The 23,900-nt window shown below is 36.6% G+C and overlaps 4 protein-coding genes across 44 annotated transcripts; 1 reads left to right on the top strand and 3 right to left on the bottom strand.

Moving 5' to 3' along the window:
- Positions 1-352: 352 nt before the first annotated feature.
- Positions 353-7,512, bottom strand: LOC104746556 (uncharacterized). The gene is made up of 12 exons (XM_087488307.1): positions 6,882-7,512; positions 6,007-6,233; positions 5,459-5,517; positions 5,072-5,146; positions 4,596-4,939; positions 4,434-4,502; positions 4,253-4,338; positions 1,825-3,918; positions 1,662-1,739; positions 1,452-1,563; positions 822-872; positions 353-697 (listed from the first exon to the last, which is right to left on the bottom strand). The coding sequence occupies exons 1-12, from the start codon at positions 7,248-7,250 to the stop codon at positions 647-649; spliced, it is 3,615 nt and encodes a 1,204-aa protein (XP_087344433.1). The 5' UTR covers positions 7,251-7,512; the 3' UTR covers positions 353-646.
- On the top strand, positions 7,473-11,372 carry LOC104748390 (ubiquitin carboxyl-terminal hydrolase 7-like). 37 transcript variants are annotated; one of them, XR_015582208.1, is made up of 15 exons: positions 7,473-7,673; positions 7,761-7,903; positions 8,000-8,035; positions 8,177-8,242; positions 8,483-8,582; positions 8,699-8,822; positions 9,107-9,557; positions 9,665-9,773; positions 10,009-10,106; positions 10,293-10,363; positions 10,452-10,513; positions 10,590-10,682; positions 10,770-10,818; positions 10,966-11,007; positions 11,117-11,372. XR_015582208.1 is itself a non-coding variant. In XM_087488319.1 (15 exons), exons 5-9 carry the CDS (start codon positions 8,524-8,526, stop codon positions 10,022-10,024), a joined length of 438 nt encoding a protein of 145 aa, XP_087344445.1. In that variant the 5' UTR covers positions 7,475-7,673; positions 7,761-7,903; positions 8,000-8,035; positions 8,143-8,242; positions 8,483-8,523; the 3' UTR covers positions 10,025-10,106; positions 10,293-10,363; positions 10,452-10,513; positions 10,590-10,682; positions 10,770-10,818; positions 10,966-11,007; positions 11,117-11,372. The 37 variants fall into 37 exon arrangements, 33 of the variants coding, with proteins under 33 accessions (XP_087344453.1, XP_087344435.1, XP_087344445.1 ...); XM_087488319.1 differs by having other exon boundaries at positions 7,475-7,673; positions 8,143-8,242; positions 9,107-9,225; positions 9,998-10,106; XM_087488316.1 differs by having other exon boundaries at positions 7,475-7,673; positions 8,143-8,242; positions 9,107-9,225; positions 9,993-10,106.
- Positions 11,373-13,876: 2,504 nt separating this feature from the next.
- LOC104746555 (dof zinc finger protein DOF3.1) lies at positions 13,877-15,056 on the bottom strand. The gene has a single exon (XM_019236860.2). The coding sequence runs from the start codon at positions 14,691-14,693 to the stop codon at positions 14,094-14,096; it is 600 nt and encodes a 199-aa protein (XP_019092405.2). The 5' UTR covers positions 14,694-15,056; the 3' UTR covers positions 13,877-14,093.
- Positions 15,057-16,579: 1,523 nt separating this feature from the next.
- LOC104746554 (serine/threonine protein phosphatase 2A 55 kDa regulatory subunit B alpha isoform) lies at positions 16,580-22,285 on the bottom strand. 5 transcript variants are annotated; one of them, XM_087488342.1, is made up of 15 exons: positions 21,997-22,285; positions 21,517-21,766; positions 20,646-20,749; positions 20,457-20,552; positions 20,252-20,371; positions 19,708-19,914; positions 19,210-19,304; positions 18,993-19,111; positions 18,552-18,675; positions 18,020-18,143; positions 17,732-17,800; positions 17,560-17,651; positions 17,393-17,470; positions 17,231-17,298; positions 16,580-17,152 (listed from the first exon to the last, which is right to left on the bottom strand). In XM_087488342.1, the coding sequence occupies exons 2-15, from the start codon at positions 21,623-21,625 to the stop codon at positions 16,992-16,994; spliced, it is 1,566 nt and encodes a 521-aa protein (XP_087344468.1). In that variant the 5' UTR covers positions 21,626-21,766; positions 21,997-22,285; the 3' UTR covers positions 16,580-16,991. The 5 variants fall into 5 exon arrangements, with proteins under 5 accessions (XP_087344468.1, XP_087344469.1, XP_010466360.1 ...); XM_087488343.1 differs by having other exon boundaries at positions 16,580-17,131; positions 21,997-22,283; XM_010468058.3 differs by lacking the exon at positions 21,997-22,285 and having other exon boundaries at positions 21,517-21,993.
- Between the last annotated feature and the right edge of the window lie 1,615 nt (positions 22,286-23,900).

Raw genomic sequence — 23,900 nt, 5'->3', positions numbered from 1 at the left:
TTCGCATCATCAACCATTGGCACACCAAGGGGATTGAGATGACTACTCACAATGAGGTCACATGATCCATCTTCAAGCACTTCAACCGTCGAAGGATGCCCAACAATAGCTTCACCATTAAATTTACTCCTAAGGGAAATCAGTGGAACATTCCGTGGATTATTATAGCTGGCCTCTCTGTCCAACTACGTAACGAAACGGCAGCGTTTAGGTTTCCTTCTACTATACACTATTTCATTTTGGTCACTTTTTTACCTTCCGATTTGTACTACAAAGAAAGTGAGAGAGATACATGTTGGATATGGTGGTACCATGGTAGCCTTTACATGTTTTATCAAAGGAAAATAAAACAGAGCCAGAAGAATCTACATTGATCTTTGATTTCCATGTACATATTAGTTTATCGAGTGACCCAGCTAAACCCAACTGCAACAAATTTTTAGTAAAAAAAAAAAACCATAAAATCTACCAAAGGTCCTCCCTAAGTACAGCTCACACAAAATTGGGCCTATGAATCATTTCTAATTTCACAAGAAAAGAAGAAAAAAAACGGCTAATTTTCAACAACAAGATGACTCCAAATGAGGGGAATATCAACCACCTCTGCGTACTGTGTGTGATCCAGAGAGTTTTGGTTTCAGCTCCATCAATCTTTTCCATGAGATGATGCGTAATCTCTCATTCTTTGTTTCAGTTGCTGCAAGAGGTAACCATAGTTTGTTGTTAATACAAGTACAAGCATTAAGAATCCAAAGGAAGATGATTAAAAGTTTAAAACCAAGAACTATGCTTTTTAGGGGGAGAGTTTTGTAACTACTCACCTTCAGTTCTTCGTGGAGAACAACAAATACTTTCTTCAAACGTTTGTGCCTCTGCAGATTGTGCGACATATAACATATATAAGTATAAGTCATGATCAAGTATAATGTGCAATCAAAACAGGGGGGAAACGCTCAAGTATGAGTCAACACCAAGTATGGCAAAAAAAACTCGCATGCTTGGATCGGTAAATAAAATGGCAAAAAAAAACTCGCATGATTCCCTTTCGACAGAGTCACTACTTCTCACTTTCCTATTCCTACGCTTTATGTTTTCCATTGCTTTGTCATGAAGATCAATCTAGGTAAACACAAGTGGACATGTTTCCTACCCTAATCCAATTTAACCCATTACCTTATGCGATAAAATTCATGTCTTTCACATTTTCCCAAATCTTACACAAGCAAACAATTTTATCATTCATCATCCTCTTTGAATGAGAGGTCTGTCTCAAAATTTCATTCTACATCCAAATTTTTATATGACGCTGGAAATTCATCTGATGCCAAGAAAACTTCAGTAAATAAGTTGACTTCTACCTTCAAAGATATATTTCGAAAAGTTTCATATTTTAGTATTACAAAATATAAGAGATAAATAAGTAGCAAGTGGTTAGAGAAATAGAAAATTACCTCCCCATATCTGCTATAAGATTCCTTTATCTGCTCCACAATTTTGTTATATCTCTCCACATCCCTTCCTTTTGCAAAGCCAAGGTCTTGGCCCAACTTTTGAAACTCATTTCTGAGAAAAATGGAAGTATAAATATATATATATAAAAAGCTGATAATCTAGGACAACACAAATGATCAGAGTTATGAACGAAGAGTTCATCTAGCTACCTGTGGTTCTCTAATATCTTGTTAACGGAGCAGTAGCTATCATATTTGTCCGTATACTCCTGCACATAGGCTTTATACCTGAAATATAAAAACGTTGTTATCTACTCAAAAATGTAATATTAAATTATTAGAATTCCAAACATTGAAGTTTCATTTTACTCACTGCAAATGATCACTAATTGGTCCCTTAAGCTCAGGAGAAGCTTTCTCGTATTTCAAATAAGAAGAGTCTTCTTCATCGAAAGATGTCATTCGTTTCTCCCGGACAACACTGTCACCTGGTATTGAAGCATCTTTGTGTCCATTGATAGAATTTGAAATTGAGATAGACGCATGTCTTTTGCTCTCCCTTGATGATCGGGATGTGGATGCTCGTTTGGAGCCATGCTTTGTACCAGGCGTTTTTTTGTTTGTCTCTCCATAACCTTCCACACTGCTTCCAACTCTTGCTCTACTATCTTTTTGTCTTGATTTATAGGCTGCATCCTCTAAATTTTTATTCTGTGAGCCAATATCAGTATCTGTACCTGTAAGGTTCTGCCCATGTGACTGCAAAGCCCACTTTTGGGATCTTTCTGAATCTCCGACAACGTGTCCGGGCAATTCTTTGACACCGTTGATAGCATGTGGAGGAGCTGACTTTTTTGAGTCAGATTTTTTGGACCTCCGTTTATCCGAGTCAATACCCAATTTCTCGGAAGTGCTTGGTTTTGAATTTGACTGCCTAAACGAAGTTTTCTCTTCGACTGGCTTCAATGCTGTATCTTCGCCCAATGGCTCAGGGAGCTCACCCAACTCCAATTCCGAAACTTGTTTTTGGAGGACAGATCCGTTTCCCTTAGGTAATTTCTCCACATGTATTCTCTGGCTATCTAAGGGAGAAGAACCTATGCCCAAGCCTGAAACAGTCTTGGGATCCTTGTCACTTCCATCCAGTTCACCGTGTTTTCTATCAGATATCTCGGTAGGTAATGAAGGTCGAATGGCTGACTCACCATCTCTTTTATTCCTTGGAAACTTATTTTTCAAATGAACATCATCTCTTTGATTGTCCCTCAAGGCCTTTCCTGACCGACTAGAAGGCAATTCATCCGGGAAATGGCCCTCTTCATCAGATTTACGAACATTTCCTAAGGCATCAGAATGCTTGTTTGATTTACCTGAACTATCAACAGGCTTCATTTGACCATGTCTATTCGACTTTTCAGTAAATGATTTCTGAGATCCTCTAGGTGGATCTATCGTTTGACTGGCAGAAGAGTTTCGGAGTTCTGCATCATACTTGACCTCTGAACGCTGTGAATCTTTACCTATGGCAGGTAGCTGATTGCAGCTCTGGGATTTTATTTTTTTCTCCCGTGCTGATGATATCTGACTGTAGTGCTCAAAATCAAGGGATTTAGGGTCCTGGTCTTCTGCCAGTCTCTCGGAGATGTCAGGTTTGTCATTTTTAAAGTTATCCTTTGTTGTATTCTCTGTGTCATCAAACAGCTGTCCAATAAAATTTTGGCGATCTCGCAGCTTGTCATGACCAGATGCAAAATGTTCCTGCCCTGAAATGCCAACTTCTTCATTTGCAGTGGGACTGGCACCAGTTGTTGTTTCCGTTCTCCAGTTATTATCAGAGAATTTTTTTCTGTCAGCTTCAGAACCATGACCCTCATCTGAACTGTTCCCCTCGACATCAACTGCATCAGACCCATGACCATCAATGTCAACTGCATCAGAATCATGACCGTCAATGTCGACAGCATCAGAATCATGACCCTCGATTTCAACAGTACTAGCACCATGACCTGGAAGATTAATTGCACCCCGTTCAGCGGACTGTATTGTCAGTAGAGGCTCTTCGCTCATGATATCCACGTCCTCATCAGAACCGTCCTTACTGTTAGAAGAAGCCTCACTGTCACTGCTGCTCCCACTGTCACTTCCAGCTGCACTTTTACTGCCACTCCCACTGTCACTCCCACTGTCACTGTTATCACTATCACTGTCACTATCACTAGAGCTACGAGCCTGGCCTTCTCTATTGTCAGATCCCTTTTCTTCATGAAAAATGCCAGGTGAATGATGCTCAATGTCAACATTTTCCTGCATACTCAATTGCTCTGCTAGATGCACAGGTAAACAATCTAGTGAACCTTCTCCATTTCGCTCGGACACAGAAAATCTCTCCATGTTATTTCCCCCTGGAACGGGTAACTGATCGCGATTGCACTCAGTGATTGGTAGCACTTGCTGGTGTTCAGGTGAACTGAAGAAAAAAACATTGTACTAAGACCCGATACGGCAATGAAGAGAAAAAGACATAAGTAGAAGTATAGAGAATGTATATGGTGTGGTGTGGTTGATAGCTTCTCGAGTTCATTCCATATTAAATACGATCATAACTTCAGCTAATTAACATAGACTCCTAAAGGTTTAACTAGAGTTCATTCTGCACTAAAGAAGCAATGTTGCATGACAATATTCTTTTTGTATAATAGACATTATCCTCATGCACCTACTTAATTTAATAAACCACATTTAATTTTATAATAGAGTGTTGTACTGCAGTGATAATTCAAATTCGTTTAAGGTACACATACCTTCCACTATCAGGTGAGTGTTTTTTATAGCTTCCCAACTCTGCTTCTGGTTTTAAGAAATACCTTGGAGCTTGGAAATTTGCGATCTGGTTATCAACAACAATTAGGGACACAATAATACATACTGCGCCTAACGAAATCACACAAAATCACATGTTATTAAAAAAATTTCATGACTTACTTTTTTCAAAATTAGCTCAATCTTCTTTCCGGCATTAGGGATTCTATTTCCAACAGCTTTTTCTAAAGCCTATAGAAATGAAAAGAGTGTGGCATCAACATGGAGGAAACACGTACTAGAAATGGAAATAGCCATATATCTGGGGTTTCATCTATGTATTACCTTCAAACTCATTGGAGCCTCTTTTAGGATATCAACCAGCAGTGTCTGCAAGTCAATTTCTTTATTAACATTGGTTGCTTGGCACCCGGATGTGTCCCTTAATGCATTATTTTTCCAGGTTGATGGTTCTTTTTCGCTAGCAAGCATGTTCTCTCTGCCCTTTGTCTGGACTGGTGTGACATTCTCGTTAGCTGCATGAGTTTTAGCAATATTCCCAATCTCATATGAAGGAGGGGTATTGTATTGATTAATAGGAGACGGTCCCGGTGAAGCTGATAGCCTATTTTTCACAGCAGGGGTAGAAACCCCTGGTTTGAAAGAAGGCTTTGGACCTCCGATAGGAACTGTCATATAGTACAAAAAGTGAAAAAAAATTGTGGTATCAAAAAACAGCAAGGAAATATAATAGAGCCCAACAGTATTTGAAACCCTAACGTGTTACCACAAGCTCGTCGCAAAGATTTTTTTCTATATACCTGGAGGTGGATCAACTTTTCGCTTCTTAGGCGGAGGTTCCTTCTTCTGTTTATTTGACATTCTCCATGGACTTCCTGAAAGCACAGGGAATATGTTACAATATTATTGGTTATACCCAAACATTATCACATGCTAGATAATCAAAGGTTTTGAACCCAAAAGAGAAGAGAACCTGAACACGCAATAAAACTTAAGAGCATGGATTTCAGTTTCAAACAAGAATGGCTATCTACGCCCATGTTCTTAAACCACCGAGTATGAAAGGAAAAGGGAAAATGTGGGAGGTACAAACAAGGTTTAACAACAATAACATATTAGCAGCTCAAAATTCAAAGATAGATAGATGCTGTTTAAACGAAGACCATATAATAGAATGAAAAAGTTACCTTCAGCAAGAGCCAACTGCTTCTTTAATGATGGATTCCCAGGATCTAAAACAATTGCCCTGTCATAAGAAAAAATGTAAGGGTATTTAAGGCACAACCACTTTGATGAGAATAAAGTTATGGACACAAAAAGCATTACACACTGAAAAATCTCTGTGAGTCTGAGTTTTACAAAACAGCTCAACATACCCAAGATGAAAAAATGTACGAGTAAGATAGAAGAAAAACCCATTTAAGCCATAACTAACTCAGAATGTAAGTAGAGACTGACATCCACAGCAGCGTAGCTACACTAAGATGAACCATGTGTATACCGATACTTTGTAGCTACACTAAGATGAACCATGTGTATACCGATACATTGTTCACAGCTCCACCAAAGGTTCTATGCTATCGTGCCAAGACTCATAATAAGACTACCCTACCCATTGAAGACTGCAAAACCAGAAAAAACTAAGAGAGCAGACACTTTTGCAGCTAAAGGATAGACTATGCTAAAAACTCATAGATATTGAGATGCAACCAAAATGTCTGGTTAGAACTTGTACTTGCGTGATTTGGCTCTCTGTTCAGCTTCAACTGAGCGCATCTTCATATGACTTGTGGTTGACTCATCTAGAGTTCGCTGGACGTTCAATTTTCGCCAAGCACATCCAGCCTCAATCAGCAAACCATTTCCATCTTCATCACTTTGATGTTCTTCATATATATCACATAAATCACCACGCTCCCCAGACCAAGTAAATTTGAACTCCTTTCCACCAACATTAATAATCTGTTTATATCAAGATCAAAAACAACTTGACGGTGTCAAATTCAAACGGTTAAATAAAAACCCATAAGGACACCAGAAGAAAAGACATAGTAACCAAAAAGAAAAAAAGAAAAAAAAAACAGATGCAGGGGGGAGATATATTACAAAAAGGTATGCAGAAGGACGCTGATATATTCAGTTGACAACCAGTATTATTGCCTAAACCACAGCTATACAAAGAAAGCAAATCGACAGTAGGATAAAGAGACTATAGAAGCAGCAATTCAATTAGTAAACCAACATACCATACAATACATGCTCAACCAATAAGCAAGTCAATGTCTACCTAAATGGACCAAGGAATTAATGTGATACTAAGTAGCAATGGAATCTTTGTAAACATATCTGCAACAGAAATTTTTCTCCAGAATTTAGTGGTTTCGTGTCCAATACTACAGTACCATCTAGTTTAATCTAGGGTAATTTTACTGAAATGAATTGCCAATATGTTCGATGGCACAAACCAAAAACGAAGTTAAAACTACCAAAATCAAAGCAAATTCAAGATTCACCCCAATGAAAGAGTGCAACTAGCTTGAAGCAATTCAACTCAAATCTACAGAAATATCCCCAATCTCTAAATTTGAAAATTGAGTAGAAGAAACTCACATTCCCAGTGCTATTGTTAGGAAACGCATCGAACTTGATCTTGGCAGCTCCACCTTGTGCCTCAACACGCTTGATCTCCTCCACCAAATCAGGAGTTAACCGTATAATCATCCCAAAAGCGGAAGGACTCTCCTTATGAACAATACTAAACGTTTCCTCAACCGCCGGAACCGACGTAGCCGCCTTAACGACGGTTGTAGTATGATTATTCCGCTGGCGTGGAGCGGCGGAGCCACCAACACCAACGGAAGACATCCTCCCGACGGGAGAAGGATGTCGGTTAGTAGGAGGAGGGAATGAATTACGGTTACGAGAAGGTCCCCCGCCACCGCCTCGACCACCACCACGCTTCGACGATCCTCCGTGCATCTTCCCGGTCAAAAAATTGCGACGCCGTCACTGCAATTTCGTTACAACCATGTATTGGCGCATATGTGTATTGTTAGAGATTGAACTGATTGAGACGCGCGAGCAAGAGAATAGAGAGAGAGAAGAGAGACGATGATTAGAATTGAGAGAGAGAGAGGGGACCCAAGAGGCTTCTTCTGTTCCTTCTTCTTCTTCCTCTCTTCCTCTTCTTTTTTTTTTCTTTTAATTTTAATTTATTTTTTATGTTAATATAAACGCCGCCGTTTTGGGCTTTAGGTCTGATGTGTTTATGAAGCGAAGAAGGTGATAAAACCCGATCCGACTTGATCCAGTCTAACCCACCCGGTTCGGGTCCGGATATTTTAGAGACGAAGAAGAAAAGAAATCAAATTCGCTTCACTTCGCCATCAACCATGTTAACAGGTTGGCTTGTATTCTAAAATGTATCTTCTTTGATATGATTTGTGATGAATGGTAATGTAACTTTGTTGTGAAGTTTTGTATATACAGTCAGTGTGAAGTGTGGCAAAAGAAGGTGTTTGAGAGTATTGAGATTGATACTAGCCAGCCAGCCTCCTTATGTTTTCAACGGCTCAGTTGTATGATTTGAGTGGTGTACCTCTGGATCATGGTCAAAGGTGGACTCTTGGAAGGTAATTCGATTCAATGGCCTTCTGCGTGTTTTGTAATTTTGGTTATGTGTTCCTCAATTTGTTTTGTTGATGATGAGTTCTTTTTAATTGTTGCAGGATGATGCAGATTAGTCCACGTTGGGACTGAAAAATGTAATTTTTCTTGAATTCGATTGGTGACGTTTCCCTGAATTGATTATGATTTCATACTCTTTTTTGAGGTGCATACATACTAAATTTTCACTAGTTCTTCACTTTAGGATAAAAAAAAATTGATGATGATGGGAACTGCAGATGAAATAAATGAAGGCTCTAGAGAAAGGCCCTGTTTTTATGGAGGATCTTCCTGAAGAAGAGCAGGTGATAAGTTTGTACGATGCTTGTGTGTTTAGGACCGTTTGTGTGTTTCCTATGGTTTTGGTAGTTGGTAATAAGCTGTATGGTGCTTGGACCCTAATCAGTGCACCTTCATGACAATTCATGGGGAAAAGAAAAGGCATAGTTTTCTTTCTGAAAATGTGAAAACTGGTGGTGACTTTTTCTAATCTTTTAGGAGTTTTGGCTTCATATGGACTGACGAATATTACAAATTGGTTTCAGGGTTACAGTGCTGGCGTAGTCAATTTGGAAACACCTGCTCCATGAACTCAACGATGTTGTGTTTAAAATCTGTCCCAGAGTTGAAATCTGAATTATCAAAGTGAGTCTATATCTTAGTCTTGCTGTTTCAACTAAAGAAACTCATATATCTCACTTGCGCTATGCATTGCCACTATCTCGTGTAATTAAAATATGTTTCTTGATCGTTTCCCACAGTTACCAATCTGCCCGAACCAAGGATTTGGATCAAACTTCTCAAATGCTCACAGTTGCAACACGTGAGTTATTTGGTGAGCTTGATAAAAGTGTCAAGGCTGTTGCACCTATGCCGTTCTGGACGGTTAGTTTATGTTCATGTATGCTTATTATATTTGTGCTTGTTTTACTTATTCTTGGTAGATCTCAATTCTCATCGTTTGTTTCCAAATTTCTCATCATTAGATTTGAGAGTTTGAATTTTTCCCTCATACCAACTTTTGGTGTTACAGAAAAATATCCTCATTTTGCTCAGTTGCATAATGGAAATCACATGCAACAAGTTTGCTGCTTTTTTCAAACTCGGTTGCATATTATGGTTTTAACCTTCCACTTTTAAAATCAAGTAACCTTGTAAACGTGTGGCAGGATGCTGAAGAATGTTGGACACAAATGTTGTACACTCTTTCCCAGTCCCTAAAACCACCATCGCCTAGCGAAGATCCTGATGCTGTGAAGTGTCTTTTTGGTTTCAACCTTTTGAGCAGGTCACAGTACAAATTTGAAACATATGCTCTCTTCTATGCTAATATATTTTAGATCTTTCCTCTTTAAGTTTCGTCTCATAGATATGTAAACCACCTTGCAATGTCGATAAACAGAGAGCAATGCTTGAATACCTTTGCTTACTGCTTTTCATTCAGTTAATGTATTCCTTTCGAGTGTATAGTTGGGATGCTTGAAATTGTACAAAGTTTTTGTTGCAATTGTTGAAGTGGATCGGTATGTGTGTGTGTGCGTATTATGTATGCATGGATGTATGTATATTGTTTAAGGCCCGCGCAACAAGGCAATATATGACATTTTTACTGCTGTACAGGTACATTTGAAACCTAGAAATGTGAAATCCCTGAAAAGTTTTTTTCTCTCTTTCCGTGCGTAGAAGGAATGTTATGTCTCTTAAACCATCTATTTCTGTTGCTGTAGGTTGCATTGCCAAGAAAGTAGCGAAGAAAGCTCAGAGACAGAATCTTTATATTCTCTGAAATGTCACATATCACATGAGGTGAACCACTTGCATGAAAGACTAAAACATGTGAGTAATTTTTATCAATCCATCGAAAATATTTGTTTCGGTTTAAAGAGATATATCATGGTTATGTGGAAGATCTTCCTACGTTCTTACTCAGACATATGTCTTTTGTCCTTGAGAAAAAGAAGTCTCAAACTTGTGATGCATTGTCTTGGACTCAGATTCTTGATTTATTATATCGTGCAACCTTGTATATTTTAATTGTTTGATATTTTTTCTTAGAATAGTCCATGTGTAGAAACTTTAGGGACTGAAAGGAGAACTTGAAAAAACATCTCCTGCTCTGGGTCGTACAGCGGTTTACATAAAGGAGTGTCTTATAAGTTCATTGCCAAGGTAATTAGTCTCTGATTAATATTTGTGCCCTGTACTTGCTCTTACTGGTTCCCTGCAATCCTATTGTGACAGGCTTTATAACCAACATGTTCCAGAGGAAAAACTTTAGCTTCTAACTTAATGATAGTTTTCAATCCTTTTTCTTCTGGCTTGGAGGCTCTTTAACTCTTATTACTGATCTTGAAGGTATCTTGACTGTTCAGTTTGTGAGATTCTTCTGGAAACGGGAGAGTAATCAGAAAGCAAAAATTCTCCGGGTATGGTAGCTTTCTCTTTTGTATTTTAATGGGAACTCGGTTGCACAACGTTTTTTTATGATAGTCTCCACGTTATTGATCTTTGAAGAAAGTGGATTATCCGTTGGAGTTGGATATATAAGACCTTTGGAGTTGGAAGCTCCTCGCCAGGTATACAAAGCCATTTTTATTATGGTCTTATTATCTGTGGTGGTTGACCAAATCAACTAACAGCTGTTTCTTTCAGAAACTGAGAGATATTGAAGGTCAAAAGCTTCGTCTGCAAGCCACTGCAAAGAGCAGCTCAAAGGGTGATGATGTGAAAATGACTAATGCTGAGGTACAATATGTATGTATATATATATATGCTTATGAACACTGCCATCAATACAATTTTCTAAGATCTTTGCTCTATATATCTCTCCAGGGATCATCAAACTGAAGTGGCGAATCATCAACCAGTGACCAACAGGGAGGTATATTCTCTAAGAACCGGTTGTCAACATCTTCCTTGTCTAGCTTGGAATGCGCTGTATAGTCTATATGTTTGGTTCGATAAGTTCTCCGTCTCACTTGACCGGAATTTATGACCTGGTCTCGGTGTTGACTGTTGACCCACAAAGGAAGAAGCGCAGGCTCTGGGGCATGGGTCAAGCAAGAGAGTGGTTAGTTCCATTGAAAAAAACAACCAAAATGACTTTATTGTAACTCTAAACCCCACACACGTTTGTGTCATTTAAAACTTGGTGAACACCTTTACACATGTTTTTACAGGTAAGTGGGTTCAATACGACGATGCTAACACGAGCCTTCAACGCGAAGAGGATATATCACTAAACTCTCTGGAGAAGGTGATTTGCATATGGCATACATCGTAATGTACAAAGCCCGTCTCATCTCCATATGTAATTCTCTTCTCTTCTCTTTTATCTCAGTTCTTGAAACATTTAGATCGTTTTAAGCTTTAAAGAACTAAAAGAACATGTATGTGTTTTCCAAGTTTTTTTTTATAGAGGTCCCAATATGGATATAGCGAATCCACCAATAGATATGTTATAAGTTAATAATATCAAAGAGATAATAATAATGAGAAGGAAAGTTGGATTTGATTGAGATGTCACATGTAGAACAGTTGAGGTGAATAGGACCAGTTTCAGTTTGTCGTAATTTATCAATCACGGATCAAGGTCAACAAAGAACAATTCAAAATCAATTTGTTTGACAACAAGAACAACAAAAAAATAGTTTTTACTTGTCAATGCTTCAATGGATTCTGATAACAGTAAAGAAATAAAAATTGGAGAAAAGGCAAAACATGAATTGAGCAGAACACAGCCCTTACAAGACATGTGGAATTGGTTACATGTAATAAGTAATAAGGAGTGGACCATTACCCAAAACAGTCTATCAAAGTTTATGAAACAGTGAGCCTATCATAAGAGGAATTTTCAGAGATGATAGCTTTAACACATATAGTTAAACACTGTCAATTCAACTTTAAACCAATATTGATTCTTCATCTCAATTCGTTTCCCTTAATTAGTCTCTAAGAAGTGGACCATTATTGAAAATTCGGTATCTTAGCGCTATCTAGTATCACTATAGCCTCCCCACATGGACCACCATTTAATTTGCCAGCCACTTTTCATTTTGACATTTTTTTTATTATATAGATTTGCTTACATTAAAAATTATCTCTATTCAAAACTTGATTTTCATAGTATGGGTTGTGTGAGCCATCTACATCCATTATTACATATGCACTACACTAAGATTTGATCTTTTGTATCCATATATATTAAGTATATAAAATACAAATACTTTGATTAATCAGCGCCTAAAAATTCTTGAGAGTTTTGATTGGACATGGTCCGCAAAACATGCCTTGGTGCATTTCATCTTAAGAGTTTTGATTGGACATTGCATGCAAATCACGCCTTTGGTGCATTCCACTCACAATTTAAGAAAAACAAAAATTGTGAACCTCCAAACTTATCACAACAAAATAAAAATGAGAATAAAATTACACAAAAAAAGGAATGCAACTTGTTGTTCTTTGTCTCCCCGGTGTAATACAAGTATCTCAATTTGGAAGAGCTAAATTTTGTTACCACATTGGATCTATCTTTTCATTTCCAAAACAGTTTTATCGAACCACTACAACCCAAAAGCCAAAAGCTTTCTGATATATATGTTGAGGTAGTAAACGATCTTATTTTATATGAATAAATAAGATAATGCATATAAACATTAAACATATTAGCAAACAAGATGTCACTTATTTTTAATCAGCCGATTTGAGAATAATTAACTAGTACATAATCGATGTAGAATGTTTGTGTGATATTGTTCTCCGATGTAGAACAATCGTGCGTACAACTTAAAGTAATAGCTATTAGCTTGTTAATAACAACAACTTAGTGATTCAATTAATCTAAAGTGTTCTATAAATACTAATTCAATCATTTGCATGTATGAGTATTGTATATTAACCATCTCAAAACTAACCCAAATTTTCTTCAGTTCACGTCGATCAAACATTTTGTGATCACAACAAACTTCCGCCACAACACTTAATTAGAGCGAAAACGACCTAAAACCTGATGATGTCGAGTATCTACTTACCGTGAGAGAACCATAGACACCACTACGATATTCTCCACAAAAACCAAACATATAGCCCACTCGTCTTGTGAATGCCATTAATTCCACGGTTCTCCAAACTCTAAAAGACTAATTAGTAATATATATTTAAGAATCATATACATCTGATAATTAAATTAGAACGAGAAAAAAAAAGAAAAAAAATTAGTATTGCATTGCCATTGCGCATGCATAAATCTAAAAATGGTCCCAAGGCAAAATATAAAATATCATTGGTAAAACTACTTTTATAATATATGTACATGTAATATAACTTTGTTTTTTTCTTAACGACTTATACTTTTGTCTTCTCTTTCTAAAATAATTGACACAATTAAAACCTTTTCATCACTATTATATGCAAATTATGACATAACGCCATCTAACATTTAAACCCAAGAAACAAAAAACGACGACTACTAACTAGTAGGTAGTCAATATCATGGTTCTGAGACGTAAGCGGGTATATACAAAAAAAGTAATTGGATAATTAAAATCTGTCACATGCCTTAAGAATGTGAATGAATGTCTTTTTGCTGATCTATGTCGGTTCATGCATAATTAATTATATCCTAATCTATACGATTACACGAACCTAGTTTTGTTTTCAAACTTACTACTTACTAGTTCCTATCTAATAAAGTAATGAAATAAGAGATATGGTACGTAATCAAATAAAAAAAGTTCGTCGGCGAGATACCTCACGATTCAACCTAAAATAATGATATAGACAAAACTTTCATTTTTGTCACGTCATGAATTTTGTGGATGAGGAAATAAGTAGTATAATACTACTAGCAGTCTAATAAAATACTTTACAAGTCTTTTTCTAGTATTCTACTAACATTCTATAAAATACGTTTTAAAAGGAAAAAAGAAAAAAACAGAGAATTTTCATCAAATCAGAGTTTTCTCATTCTATTACACAAGATTAAACAGAACCGATTTATAGATAAATAGTAAGAGAGTGGTAAGGAGGAATAATAATGTTACCAAAATGACATAAACATGGAACTGTTCACTGTCTACGTGATGACTCTTCTCTGACTGAGTCATCTAAAATCATGTAATTTACCAAAACACCTCTCTCGCTCTTGTTTTGTTCCGTTCAGTTTTTCTCCACTCTGTTCATAGCAAGATCGGTCCATGGGTTATTATTACTACCTGGTTCGGACCTCCTCAAACCCAAACCCATACCCATACCAGGATGATCCCAACCGGACCCGTCAAGCATGATCCCTCCTCCAAGACCAAGCTGCATATTAGAAGCCAAAAGCGAGCTGAAGCTCCCACCAATCTCCATACCTTTCACGTCTTGGTCACCGATCGGGAACCCGTAAAGCATCCGGGTCGGATCCAACTCCGGGTTTTGTTGATTACGTGGCTCAAGATCCGGATCCGGGGTTTTCGTCTTCTTGTTTGTGTTGGAAGAAGGAGGAGAAGAAGAGGAAGAAGTGGTGGATCGCTTGGTAGCGTTCTTGCGAGAACCACCACCGACGGGGACGTTACGTAGAGCTCCTCCTTTAGTCCAGTAACGACGGCAGTTTTTGCAAAAGTGACGAGGCTGCGACAGGTTGTAGTTGTTGTAGTAACAGAATTTGGTGTTTGGTGAGTCACAGCGTGGACACTTTAGCTGTTCTTGCTCTGCAAATTGTGGTTGTTGTTGTTTTGCCATCATCGTTTGGTAATAAGCTGCTGGATCCTGCATTTTTCCTTCTCTTCTTTGATGATCTTTTCGTGTTTCTTGAAAAATTTATCAAATAATCAAGAAAACAAAAAAGATTTTGATAGAGGAATTAATTGTGGTTCTTATCGCATAAATAAGACAAAAAATTTGAGAGAGAGAGAGAGAAGAAGAAGAAGAAGGAAGAAAGAGGAAGAGAGTGTTGGGTTAAAGTCTAAACGACAAGACAAGTTTGTGAGCTGTGGTGTGTGTGACCAGTCTTATAGGGCAACCCAAAATTACAAGATTAATGCTATCCTACGTAATCTTCCTTCTTTCTTTTTTTTTTTTAAGTTTTATGTATTACTATTATCTATGTTAATTGATTATTAATTTTTGTAATTAGAAGACAAGAGGATGGTGTTAATTTTTTTTTTCAATTCACTTGTTGACTTCTTTAACTACTATTATCATAGAGTTGTTTTGTTTGATGTCATTTACTTTTATATGTCTAATTAATTCGAAGAATTGTTTGAGTTAGTAAGATCGATTAGCTTTTACAAATGTAGAAAAATCAAAGTTGTGAGCATTATGGTTAAAAAAAAAAACTTTGAACAAATCGAGGGGTAATAACTTTTTCCAACATATTTGGATACGCCTGTCTTTGTGCCAAGATGGTTTTGTTTGGCTTCTTATGTTTAGACAAATATCGATTCTACGTATCTTTTTGTTTTCTATTATTTGTACTTTACTTTAACCCGAATACAAACACAATTACCTTTTTTCTTTCAAGAACAAAAGTCTCACTAGCTAGTGACTCTCAATTAACTTCTATAGTAATTAAACTGATGAAATAAAATCCATAAGAGATCAAAATGTTGGTTTGTCAAAGTGTTTTCTATCAGCAACAAAGTTGTGCAAGGGAAATTAAATCACGTACGGAAGGAGCAAATGACCACATTCTAACAAATAGTAACATTTTTACATACGTTCAAATATTTTGCTTAGAAGAGAATTCCCATTTTAATTTTTAATTATATAAACATGCCGACAAAAAAAAAAAAAAATTCTTAATCAAAAAACCTAACCAAAGAAGACGTCAAACAAAAGACAACCAAAAACGTCAGAAAAGAGTTGTTCTCTCCCAAAGCCCCGCCCATTTCCCATGAGTTTTTCTTATCCATGCACAAGCCCTACACGTAGACTTCCATTTTTGTTTTTAATCAAATAAGAAATATTAGAAGTAATCAACTAGTCTTCTTTATACATAATCAAATCTGCATTAAATAAGCATCATCTAGTGGTTTATTACATAATTAGCTAGCTAAAAAGATTGAAAATAATTATATAAAAAAAAGCACCGATCGAGTTCATCATTTCCACAACCCACTCTGGCTCAAGAATAAGTGTAGACAAATAGTAGTTAGCGTTCTTGTGAAGCAAGTATGTATGTGTGCACTCGATGGCGATGAGATAGATCATTACACTCGAATATTTGAATCGTGGCCGTCGAGATTTGGAATAGAATCGGAGCCGTCCGTGTGTCGATGGATACAGAATTAAGGATATTGTCGTCGCGTTAAGCTGCCGTAAGAGCTGACCATTTGGCGTTCGTGTGTTCTGTTTCCCCAACACGTGGGGACTAACACTCCACTTTCGTTTGTCATTCCCATCATCGCGTCATTTCTACGGCTACGATTTGTGGCTGCGCTTCGACGCATGGACGGCTTAGATTTCATGTGGCCCCTTGAGAATTTTTTTTTTCACAACCAAATCGTATTGGAGCATAAAAGCTTAGCTACGAGACACTTGTTTAATTATCAAAAACAAAGCAAATATTTTGTTACTCGTTCTTTAACGTGAAACATGGTGAAAGCATGTATATGAGAAAAGAGTTCTTACCCAAAACTAACAAATAAAACATGGAGATATAGTACTAATCTTTAAATAGTTTTCAAGAATATTCCAAAATAAACAACTCTCAAAAGTCATGTAAGAGAGAAAGCTACAATCACGATTTTGCTTATAATCGGATTCCCTTTTCTGGTTCTTGTTCCAACATTTTTGACAGAACACAAGTAACAAGCTTCTAAAACTTAAAGAGAAAATGGCGGATTTTACGTGGTTGGAATGAAGAAAAGAGTATCATTACTAGTGGTTGCTATTTCCTCCCGCGAAAAAAAAAGAAGTCGTCAAGGATTGATACAAAGAGAGTATAGTTTTTACTTTTTAGCCGTGAGATGAAGATGCTGATGATGGATGATATATAAAAGCATTCTCTGATCCTTCGGTTTCACAAGTGCCAAAAGCTTCTTCTCCATTTTGAGTATTATGTTTTGTTTTCTAAGCATAGTACATGTACAAACTGTTGGCTGCAGCACAAGCTATCGAGTTTTCTGTTGGATGCCATGCGAGATGCAGCAATTTGGTTGTATGGTCGAAAGAATTAGCATTCCCGTCGACTCCGGAACTCTCTGCTGCTCCTGTTTCCCATTTTTTTGAAACTATTCATTTACCTCTATTACTCACTTCCCTTTAAAGGGCTTATACTATAGAGATACTTAGGGAAAAAACTCACTAACCTCTTCTAACCGCGCGCGTTATACTGCTTAGCGATCTTGATGGCCTCGAGGGAGTTGTGACTTGTCGCCTGTTAGTTGAATACACACAAATATGATCCAATTGACATAGAAATTAAGGAAAAATGAAAGAAAATATTATTGTCACTAGCACCAGTTCGTTACCTCATTGGATTTTTGCTTGCTTCCAAGGTTGTAGTTTCAGTACTTCCCGGGGAAACACCAAACACTCGGAAGAGATTGCTAGAAACAATTTAAGGCGGGGAAAGTTCATTCCAAAAGTAAGAAGTGAATGATGAAATTAAAGAAGAATATGTGCATTGGAGGCATACCTGTAGGAACCTGAAGCCACTCGCAATCCATCCCCACTTAGACAACACTCGAACTTATCAAAGATTGAATCATTTTCATACAAATCACAGAGCTGGAGATGGTTACAAAAAGGTAGCCATCAGTTATGCACTGAGTCTGTCGATGCACTATCATGAAGTACAGAATACTGACCTTTGGTCTTAAATGTTCGTGAACCTGGAAAGTTGATACTGGACCTGAGTCCATGTTGATGTCCCATAACTGACATGTAAAAAAACATAACCATGAGTCCAGTGATGCCAGAAAATAAAATAAAACCATGGTCGTCCAGTTTTCCTTTTCCTTGTACGCTACTCAGTTTTGAACCAATCACAAATAACTTCAAGGTCATGGCATAACCAATGCCAATATAACATAAGTTCCAACGCTTTTGATTTAATGAGACATAATGCACAGTGGAAATTTTGAAAAAGCATGGACCTTAAGCGTCATGTAGTCACGGCTAAGTATATATCTTCCTTCTTTCGCAAATTTAATATCCGAAACTGAAGCAATTATCTCCGTGAAAAATGATCTAGAACTTGGTGTCTCTGTGTCCTCAAACCTGCACAATAAAGGAATGTTAGACCTGTTTTGTTGCAATGACAGAAATCGCTACAAGAAAATGTGGTGTCTTTTTTTTTTGTCATGCAACTATGGTATCCTCATCATCGGTGGATTATGACACATTAATCTCTAGCATGCATATCTTAGTCTTTGAAATGTTTTTTTTATATAGTTATGAAACAGCATTCACTTTATCCGAAACATATTACTTCAACATGATTTCTAAAGTAGTTGAAGATACTATTATGCTATCCAGATGATACACCCTGTACCTATTGTGTTGGCACGAGGGATGTAACAATCACATTCTCGTGGAGTAACTCAGATAATTATACATATCTGGATCCTCTTTTCTATATAAATTGCATTACTGAGAACCTTAGTTGGTAGCAGTCTCAAGACTTACAATTTGGAATGTGAGTCACATAAAGCTGATTGTCGCAGATCAATCAGGCGAATTGAGCCTTTCGAACTGCTATAGGCTAACGTATTGCAATGGGTAGGATGAAATTCAGCTGATGTTATAACCTCTGCAACAACGAACAGGATAAACATTGCAGCTCGAATTAACTCCCCCTGAGCGCAAACTTTTACTTAAAGCAAATCAAGCATGCGGGTAGAGAGATGACAAGAAGAATGCACTTGTATACGAGCTAAGCATTTAACCCACAATTTATTGACCAGGCTATAGTATCCAAATGACATTTACGAGCTGCATGCCTCAAGAAGGACCACCACATCATTGTAAGCAGATAAAAGAGAGAGGACAGAAAGGTATGAAACAAGTTTGATCATCCCATCTCAACAGATTATTTTTGTACCACTTAAAAAGAAAAACGCAGCTTACCAGTTAGATCTTCCATATTTGCAGGCTTGACATCAACAATGTTAAAACTTTGGTTGCTGATCTCCAGGTTCCAAAGATTTATTCGCAAATCATCAGCAGAAATAAATGTCTCCCCGTCACTTGAAATTTGGTAGCAAAATAACCCAAGATAATAACATGATCAATACAAGTAAGCGGAAGGAAAACAACTATGTGACCAAATGGACGGATAACCTACCTATTGTTTGAGATTGAATTGATATGATAATCATGGGCATGAGTGTATACTCTTCGACATCTAGCCACAGGGCTAGTCTCATGACTAGCAGTTACCTGTAGGTTGTCATTTGAATTATAAGTCTAAACTCGAGCAAAATAGATAACTCTGCAGATGAAAATAATACAAACTTCCTAATCAAATGTAGAGAAGACCAACGAAGGGACTGAGAATATCAAGGTACTTAAAATCTTCAGAACTAGCAAAACCCTAAATGGATGTGAGTAATATTGTAGATATTTATAAGCTCATTATATGCCAATGCTTCATATTATTTCAGCTCACTTGGGCACTAACATTTTGACCCTCCAAGTGAGCTAAAGAATAGCACCAACCAGAAGCTTAAAAAATTTTTTGCTTCTTTGATGTGAGATCAGGTGTTCCTATTGTAGTTCTTATTGAAAGTAAGATCAGCACAAACGATAAAGAGAGAACAAAAAGTGGTGCAGAGTCAACTACCACAGGTAATCGCAGTAATGGGATGCCTCCTGGCGGCAATGAGAAGTCATTACTTAAAGAATTGTTTACTTTGTCAGGTAATCCTCCATTAGTGAGGCATGCGTTTGTACTGTTTGAGTTACTTGAGCTTGCAGCACTTCCATTTCCTAGAGTTCTGGAAGAATCTGTATTTATATCACAGATCTTTTTGATCTTTTTATCTTGAACCTGTTTAAACTCTCACATGAGAAGAAGAAAATTATTGCGATTAAATATTCAGCTCGAATGGTAACTGATAAATAAGATCTATAGAGAATAATCATAGGAAAAGATATGTAGTAAGTATCAATCTGATCAAAACACTCAGGAAGTAATAGCATGTAACACTGTTGTTGCCAAGAAGGTTTTAATTCCAACATTCGAAAGACTGTTCGTGAGCGGACCAGTTTTTCTATAATATACCATAAATGTCCAGTAACAAGCACAATGCAGTGCAGACCACAGTTCCCATCAAAACATTATGTCATTCAAAAAAAGAAACATGGAATATAGTTGAATTTCTAACCTTCCAAAATTTGATGGTTTTATCATTTGTTGAAAGGAGAAAAAGAGCACCATTTGCTGTTTGAGACCATCTAATTTTGTTGATTTTCTCTTCTATCTCCAAACTCTTGAGGTAATCAAACTGGTAGACAAAAATCAAACATGAAAAACCAAAACAAGGTATAACCTATGTTGTAGGAAGGAAAAAAATAAAGTGAAAGACGTACCTCAGGTTCATGACTTTGAAATTCAGTTTTATAACGAAACTCCGGGTGCCTCAGTGGATAGTCTGTTCCTTCCAGATCTCTTCTTGCTCCACTGGCCTGTAATTAGAAGCATGCAGTAAAAAGCATCACAAAACATAACCATCTCATAACACGTTTAAAGAAAAAGCTTGCAAGACAGAGAGGGCATACATTTTTGGAATCTGTTCTCTCAAAAAGAACAACACGTCCACCACGGTCCCCAGTAGCAAGATGGTCACCAGATTTATCAAACTCAATCGCAGAAATTATATCAACTGCAGAGGAAACACCAGCTACAGTTTTAAGAATTCCAATCCAATTTAGATAACATCTTTTTTTCGTAATGTAACTACAATGGAAGCTCTATAGAAATCTAGTAACTCAACCCAACTGTAACTCATGAATCATTCACATCCAGCTACATACATAAATCCTAATATGCGAGATATCTCCAGAAAGAACACTCAAAGGTTAAAAGAGTTCCTTTTTTCGCTGCCAAAAAGTAACCTTAATTCTTTTACGCAATGCTCAACACTCTCTAAGCTAATACTCCCTCCGTTTCAAAATATAGGATGTTTTAGTTAAAACACACATATTAAGAAAAAGTTACTTTTAAACAGCTTAACCAATCAGAAATAAGACTGCATAATATAAAATATAGATTTAATCTAAAAGTTGCATAGAAAATTAGAAACATCCTATATTATGAAACAAAAATACTTCTCTAAACGGAGGGAGTATAAACGATACAATATAAATTCTGAAACCTGATAAACAAACAAATCCTCCATCTTAAACCTTACTACGCATACAAAGAGGAGCATAGACACGTAAACAGATGAATACAGAGAAAGTAAACCAAGTTAAGCAGCAGCACCAAACCACATATCAGTAATTGAATCCTTATGACTGTAACTAAACAAATTCCGATCAAAGAACAAGACTTTACAATGACCCAACACCTGATTATGCCTTAAAAATCCAAAAAGACTAATAGATCTATGTATAAAATATGAATCTCCATGGGGATAGATAGTAGTACCTTCTTGAACTTCTTCACCAGCGCTGCGTTCACCAAAAACCTGAGAAAATCTCCAATCCAGAGGCTGAGGTAACTTTCCCGAACCTCCGACCTCATCACCACCGTTCATCTTCTCTCTTTCTCTCCCCCACTATGACACACTCTCTCTCCCTCACAGATTAATGAATCAACATCAAAATGAATCAGATCAGGAATCGCTAAAAAGACTCAGCTTTCAAGCTCGTGAGATGGGATTTGTTCTCCCTAGTCCCTAAAGAAGAAGCATTTGATCAATCAGTATCAGGAAGATTCCCAGATTTCCACAAAACCAAAATAATCCACACTCTCTCTCTCTCTCACCATTTTTATTATTGTTAAGCAAAAAAAAAAGTTATTTTTTCTGTTTGCTCTATGTGAAAGGGCAAAATCGGTATTTTATCAGAAAGAAACGACCGAACCAAGAATAAAAAAATGAAAAAAAAAAAAAAAAATCACTCTTACCGTTGGTTTCATCTGTTTTACAGAGTTGAGATTTCTCTTATGATGACTTATGTTAGTGTCACATCTACAATAACATCTTCCTCAAACTCAACCTCATCTTCATTCCTCTAAATCCTTCACTTTTTCATACACTTGTGAGACGTCTTCGTCCTCTGTCTCACTGAATTCAAGGGGGTTGAACGTTGAAGTATGAACATTTTGATCAGTCCTACACAAGGAGAAAAATGAATCAGTGTGATGAAGATAAAGACATCACAGAAAAGAAGAAACAACAAAGTAGAAGTCGCACAAGACGTTGATGGATCAAGTCAACTACAAGGGGAAGAGTTTTTTCGTTTTGGGTTAAGAAGTTATTGGGCCATTAACATATCTAAGCCCAGTTAACAATTGTGTTTTCTGGTGACAAGACGAGAAGCAATGAGTCTTTTGTTTAGTTTAACTATGTTAGTAGGAAAGAGTGTCTTGTTGGTTATAATGTCTAGCTAAGCAAAGTTTTTTAAGAATTGTTGGTGTTTAAAGGGATCTCTAGTACTAGTAGTTGTTAAGTCTAGAGTCCAAGTAACGTACTGAGTGGTATTAAGTAGTGTAAGTATGTGTGTGTTGTGTCTTGTAAGAACTATCTTTGGTGATCAATAACAAAATGTAGACAATTAAGGATTTTCTCTTTACTCGCTTCCTTAACGCTTATGTCTTTGTTAGTACAAGAAACAAAACAAAGAATAAGACAAGGGATTTAAGAAAATGTAATTTATAGGGGTTATTGGTTCTATGATTTTAATGGATTTGGAAATCTAGACAAAAATCATGTGTTATTCAATCATTGATTTTAAAATACTTATCAAAATGATGTGTTATTGGTTCTATGATTTACAAATACTTGTTAAAATCCCATGTTATTCATTTAATGATTTATTTTTGGATTTCAAAATCCACATTATGTTTTAAATGGAATTGAATGGATTTGAAAGTGTAAAATAGAAGGATCCAAATACAAGGATAAAACATGTTATTTCAAAATCCATGTCTTTTGATTTATAGAATTTAGAAATCCATATGGAATTAGAAATCATCTTTCCAATAATTTGCTTCATTGTTTTCCAGTGTTTGATTTAAGAAATCCACAAAACATCACCAAGGTTGTTTTAGTTTACAAGGTTGGAGCCTTAACAGCCTCTAGCTCTAATCCTCAAAACTTTTTCCAGCTGTTAAATATTAATCTTATCAAAGTTCTCTTGGCACCACACCACCACCACGCCAATATCAGTATCTCTAACGAACGTGGAATGAGCTAATATATATCTTCCGTACATTTTTAGTCTAAACAGTAAATATTTAGAAAAATATATTCGATTATGAAGAAAGTAAGAAGATTCTATTGATCATCCATGCATGCCTTACCGACCTACCAAGCACATCAAGCCCTAGAGACCTAGAACAACTTGTCTTATCATCATTTTTAATTAAGTAGATTTTCAACTAGTATAAAATGCAATATCGTCTATCAAATATATCATTTTTATATTAGCCGGCTTGACTTGTTTAATTTATAAGCATATTTAATATTTCTTAAATAGCATTTTCAATGGAGCATAATATATGTACTCTAAAGATCATTACAACCTCTAAACTCTATTTACCTAGCTCTTTTACTTAACAACTATCCGAATCTTTTAGCATGAATATTCTCATACGCCTCTGGTTATATGACCAGTGCAGAGATCCTTTTGGGGATATCTAAGACGAGGTTGAAGATCCGGCTCTATCTGGTACGATATGATAGTTTTGATGGAGAAATAGAACGTTTTCCCTAATAGACCATGCATGTAGAGCCTAAAACTCATTTACCTTTTCTATTCATCAATAACTATCTGAATCTTTTAGCATGAATAATCTCATACGCCTGT

Source organism: Camelina sativa, chromosome 15 (assembly GCF_030686135.1).
Source record: "Camelina sativa cultivar CO46 ecotype springtype chromosome 15, ASM3068613v1".
NCBI lineage: Eukaryota > Viridiplantae > Streptophyta > Magnoliopsida > Brassicales > Brassicaceae > Camelina > Camelina sativa.
Note: the sequence above shows the minus strand (reverse complement) of the source record. Positions and strands in the feature narration are given on the sequence as shown.

Bases quoted from the DNA above. Each gene is read 5' to 3' on its own strand.
- LOC104748390 (XM_087488309.1), top strand. From the start codon at position 8,524: ATGAACTCAACGATGTTGTGTTTAAAATCTGTCCCAGAGTTGAAATCT. The intron at 8,583-8,698 runs GTGAGTCTATAT...CGTTTCCCACAG, and splicing joins TTGAAATCTGAATTATCAAA to TTACCAATCTGCCCGAACCA. The intron at 8,823-9,106 runs GTTAGTTTATGT...AACGTGTGGCAG, and splicing joins CACCTATGCCGTTCTGGACG to GATGCTGAAGAATGTTGGAC.
- LOC104746556 (XM_087488307.1), bottom strand. From the start codon at position 7,250: ATGCACGGAGGATCGTCGAAGCGTGGTGGTGGTCGAGGCGGTGGCGGG. The intron at 5,518-6,006 runs GTACAAGTTCTA...TTCTTATGACAG, and splicing joins CAGAGAGCCAAATCACGCAA to GGCAATTGTTTTAGATCCTG. The intron at 5,147-5,458 runs GTAACTTTTTCA...CTGTGCTTTCAG, and splicing joins GCAGTTGGCTCTTGCTGAAG to GAAGTCCATGGAGAATGTCA.
- LOC104746554 (XM_087488342.1), bottom strand. From the start codon at position 21,625: ATGAACGGTGGTGATGAGGTCGGAGGTTCGGGAAAGTTACCTCAGCCT. The intron at 18,676-18,992 runs GTAAGCTGCGTT...TCGTTGTTGCAG, and splicing joins AAATATGGAAGATCTAACTG to AGGTTATAACATCAGCTGAA. The intron at 17,153-17,230 runs GTTAGTGAGTTT...GTAAATGAATAG, and splicing joins AACGCGCGCGGTTAGAAGAG to TTTCAAAAAAATGGGAAACA.
- LOC104746555 (XM_019236860.2), bottom strand. From the start codon at position 14,693: ATGCAGGATCCAGCAGCTTATTACCAAACGATGATGGCAAAACAACAA.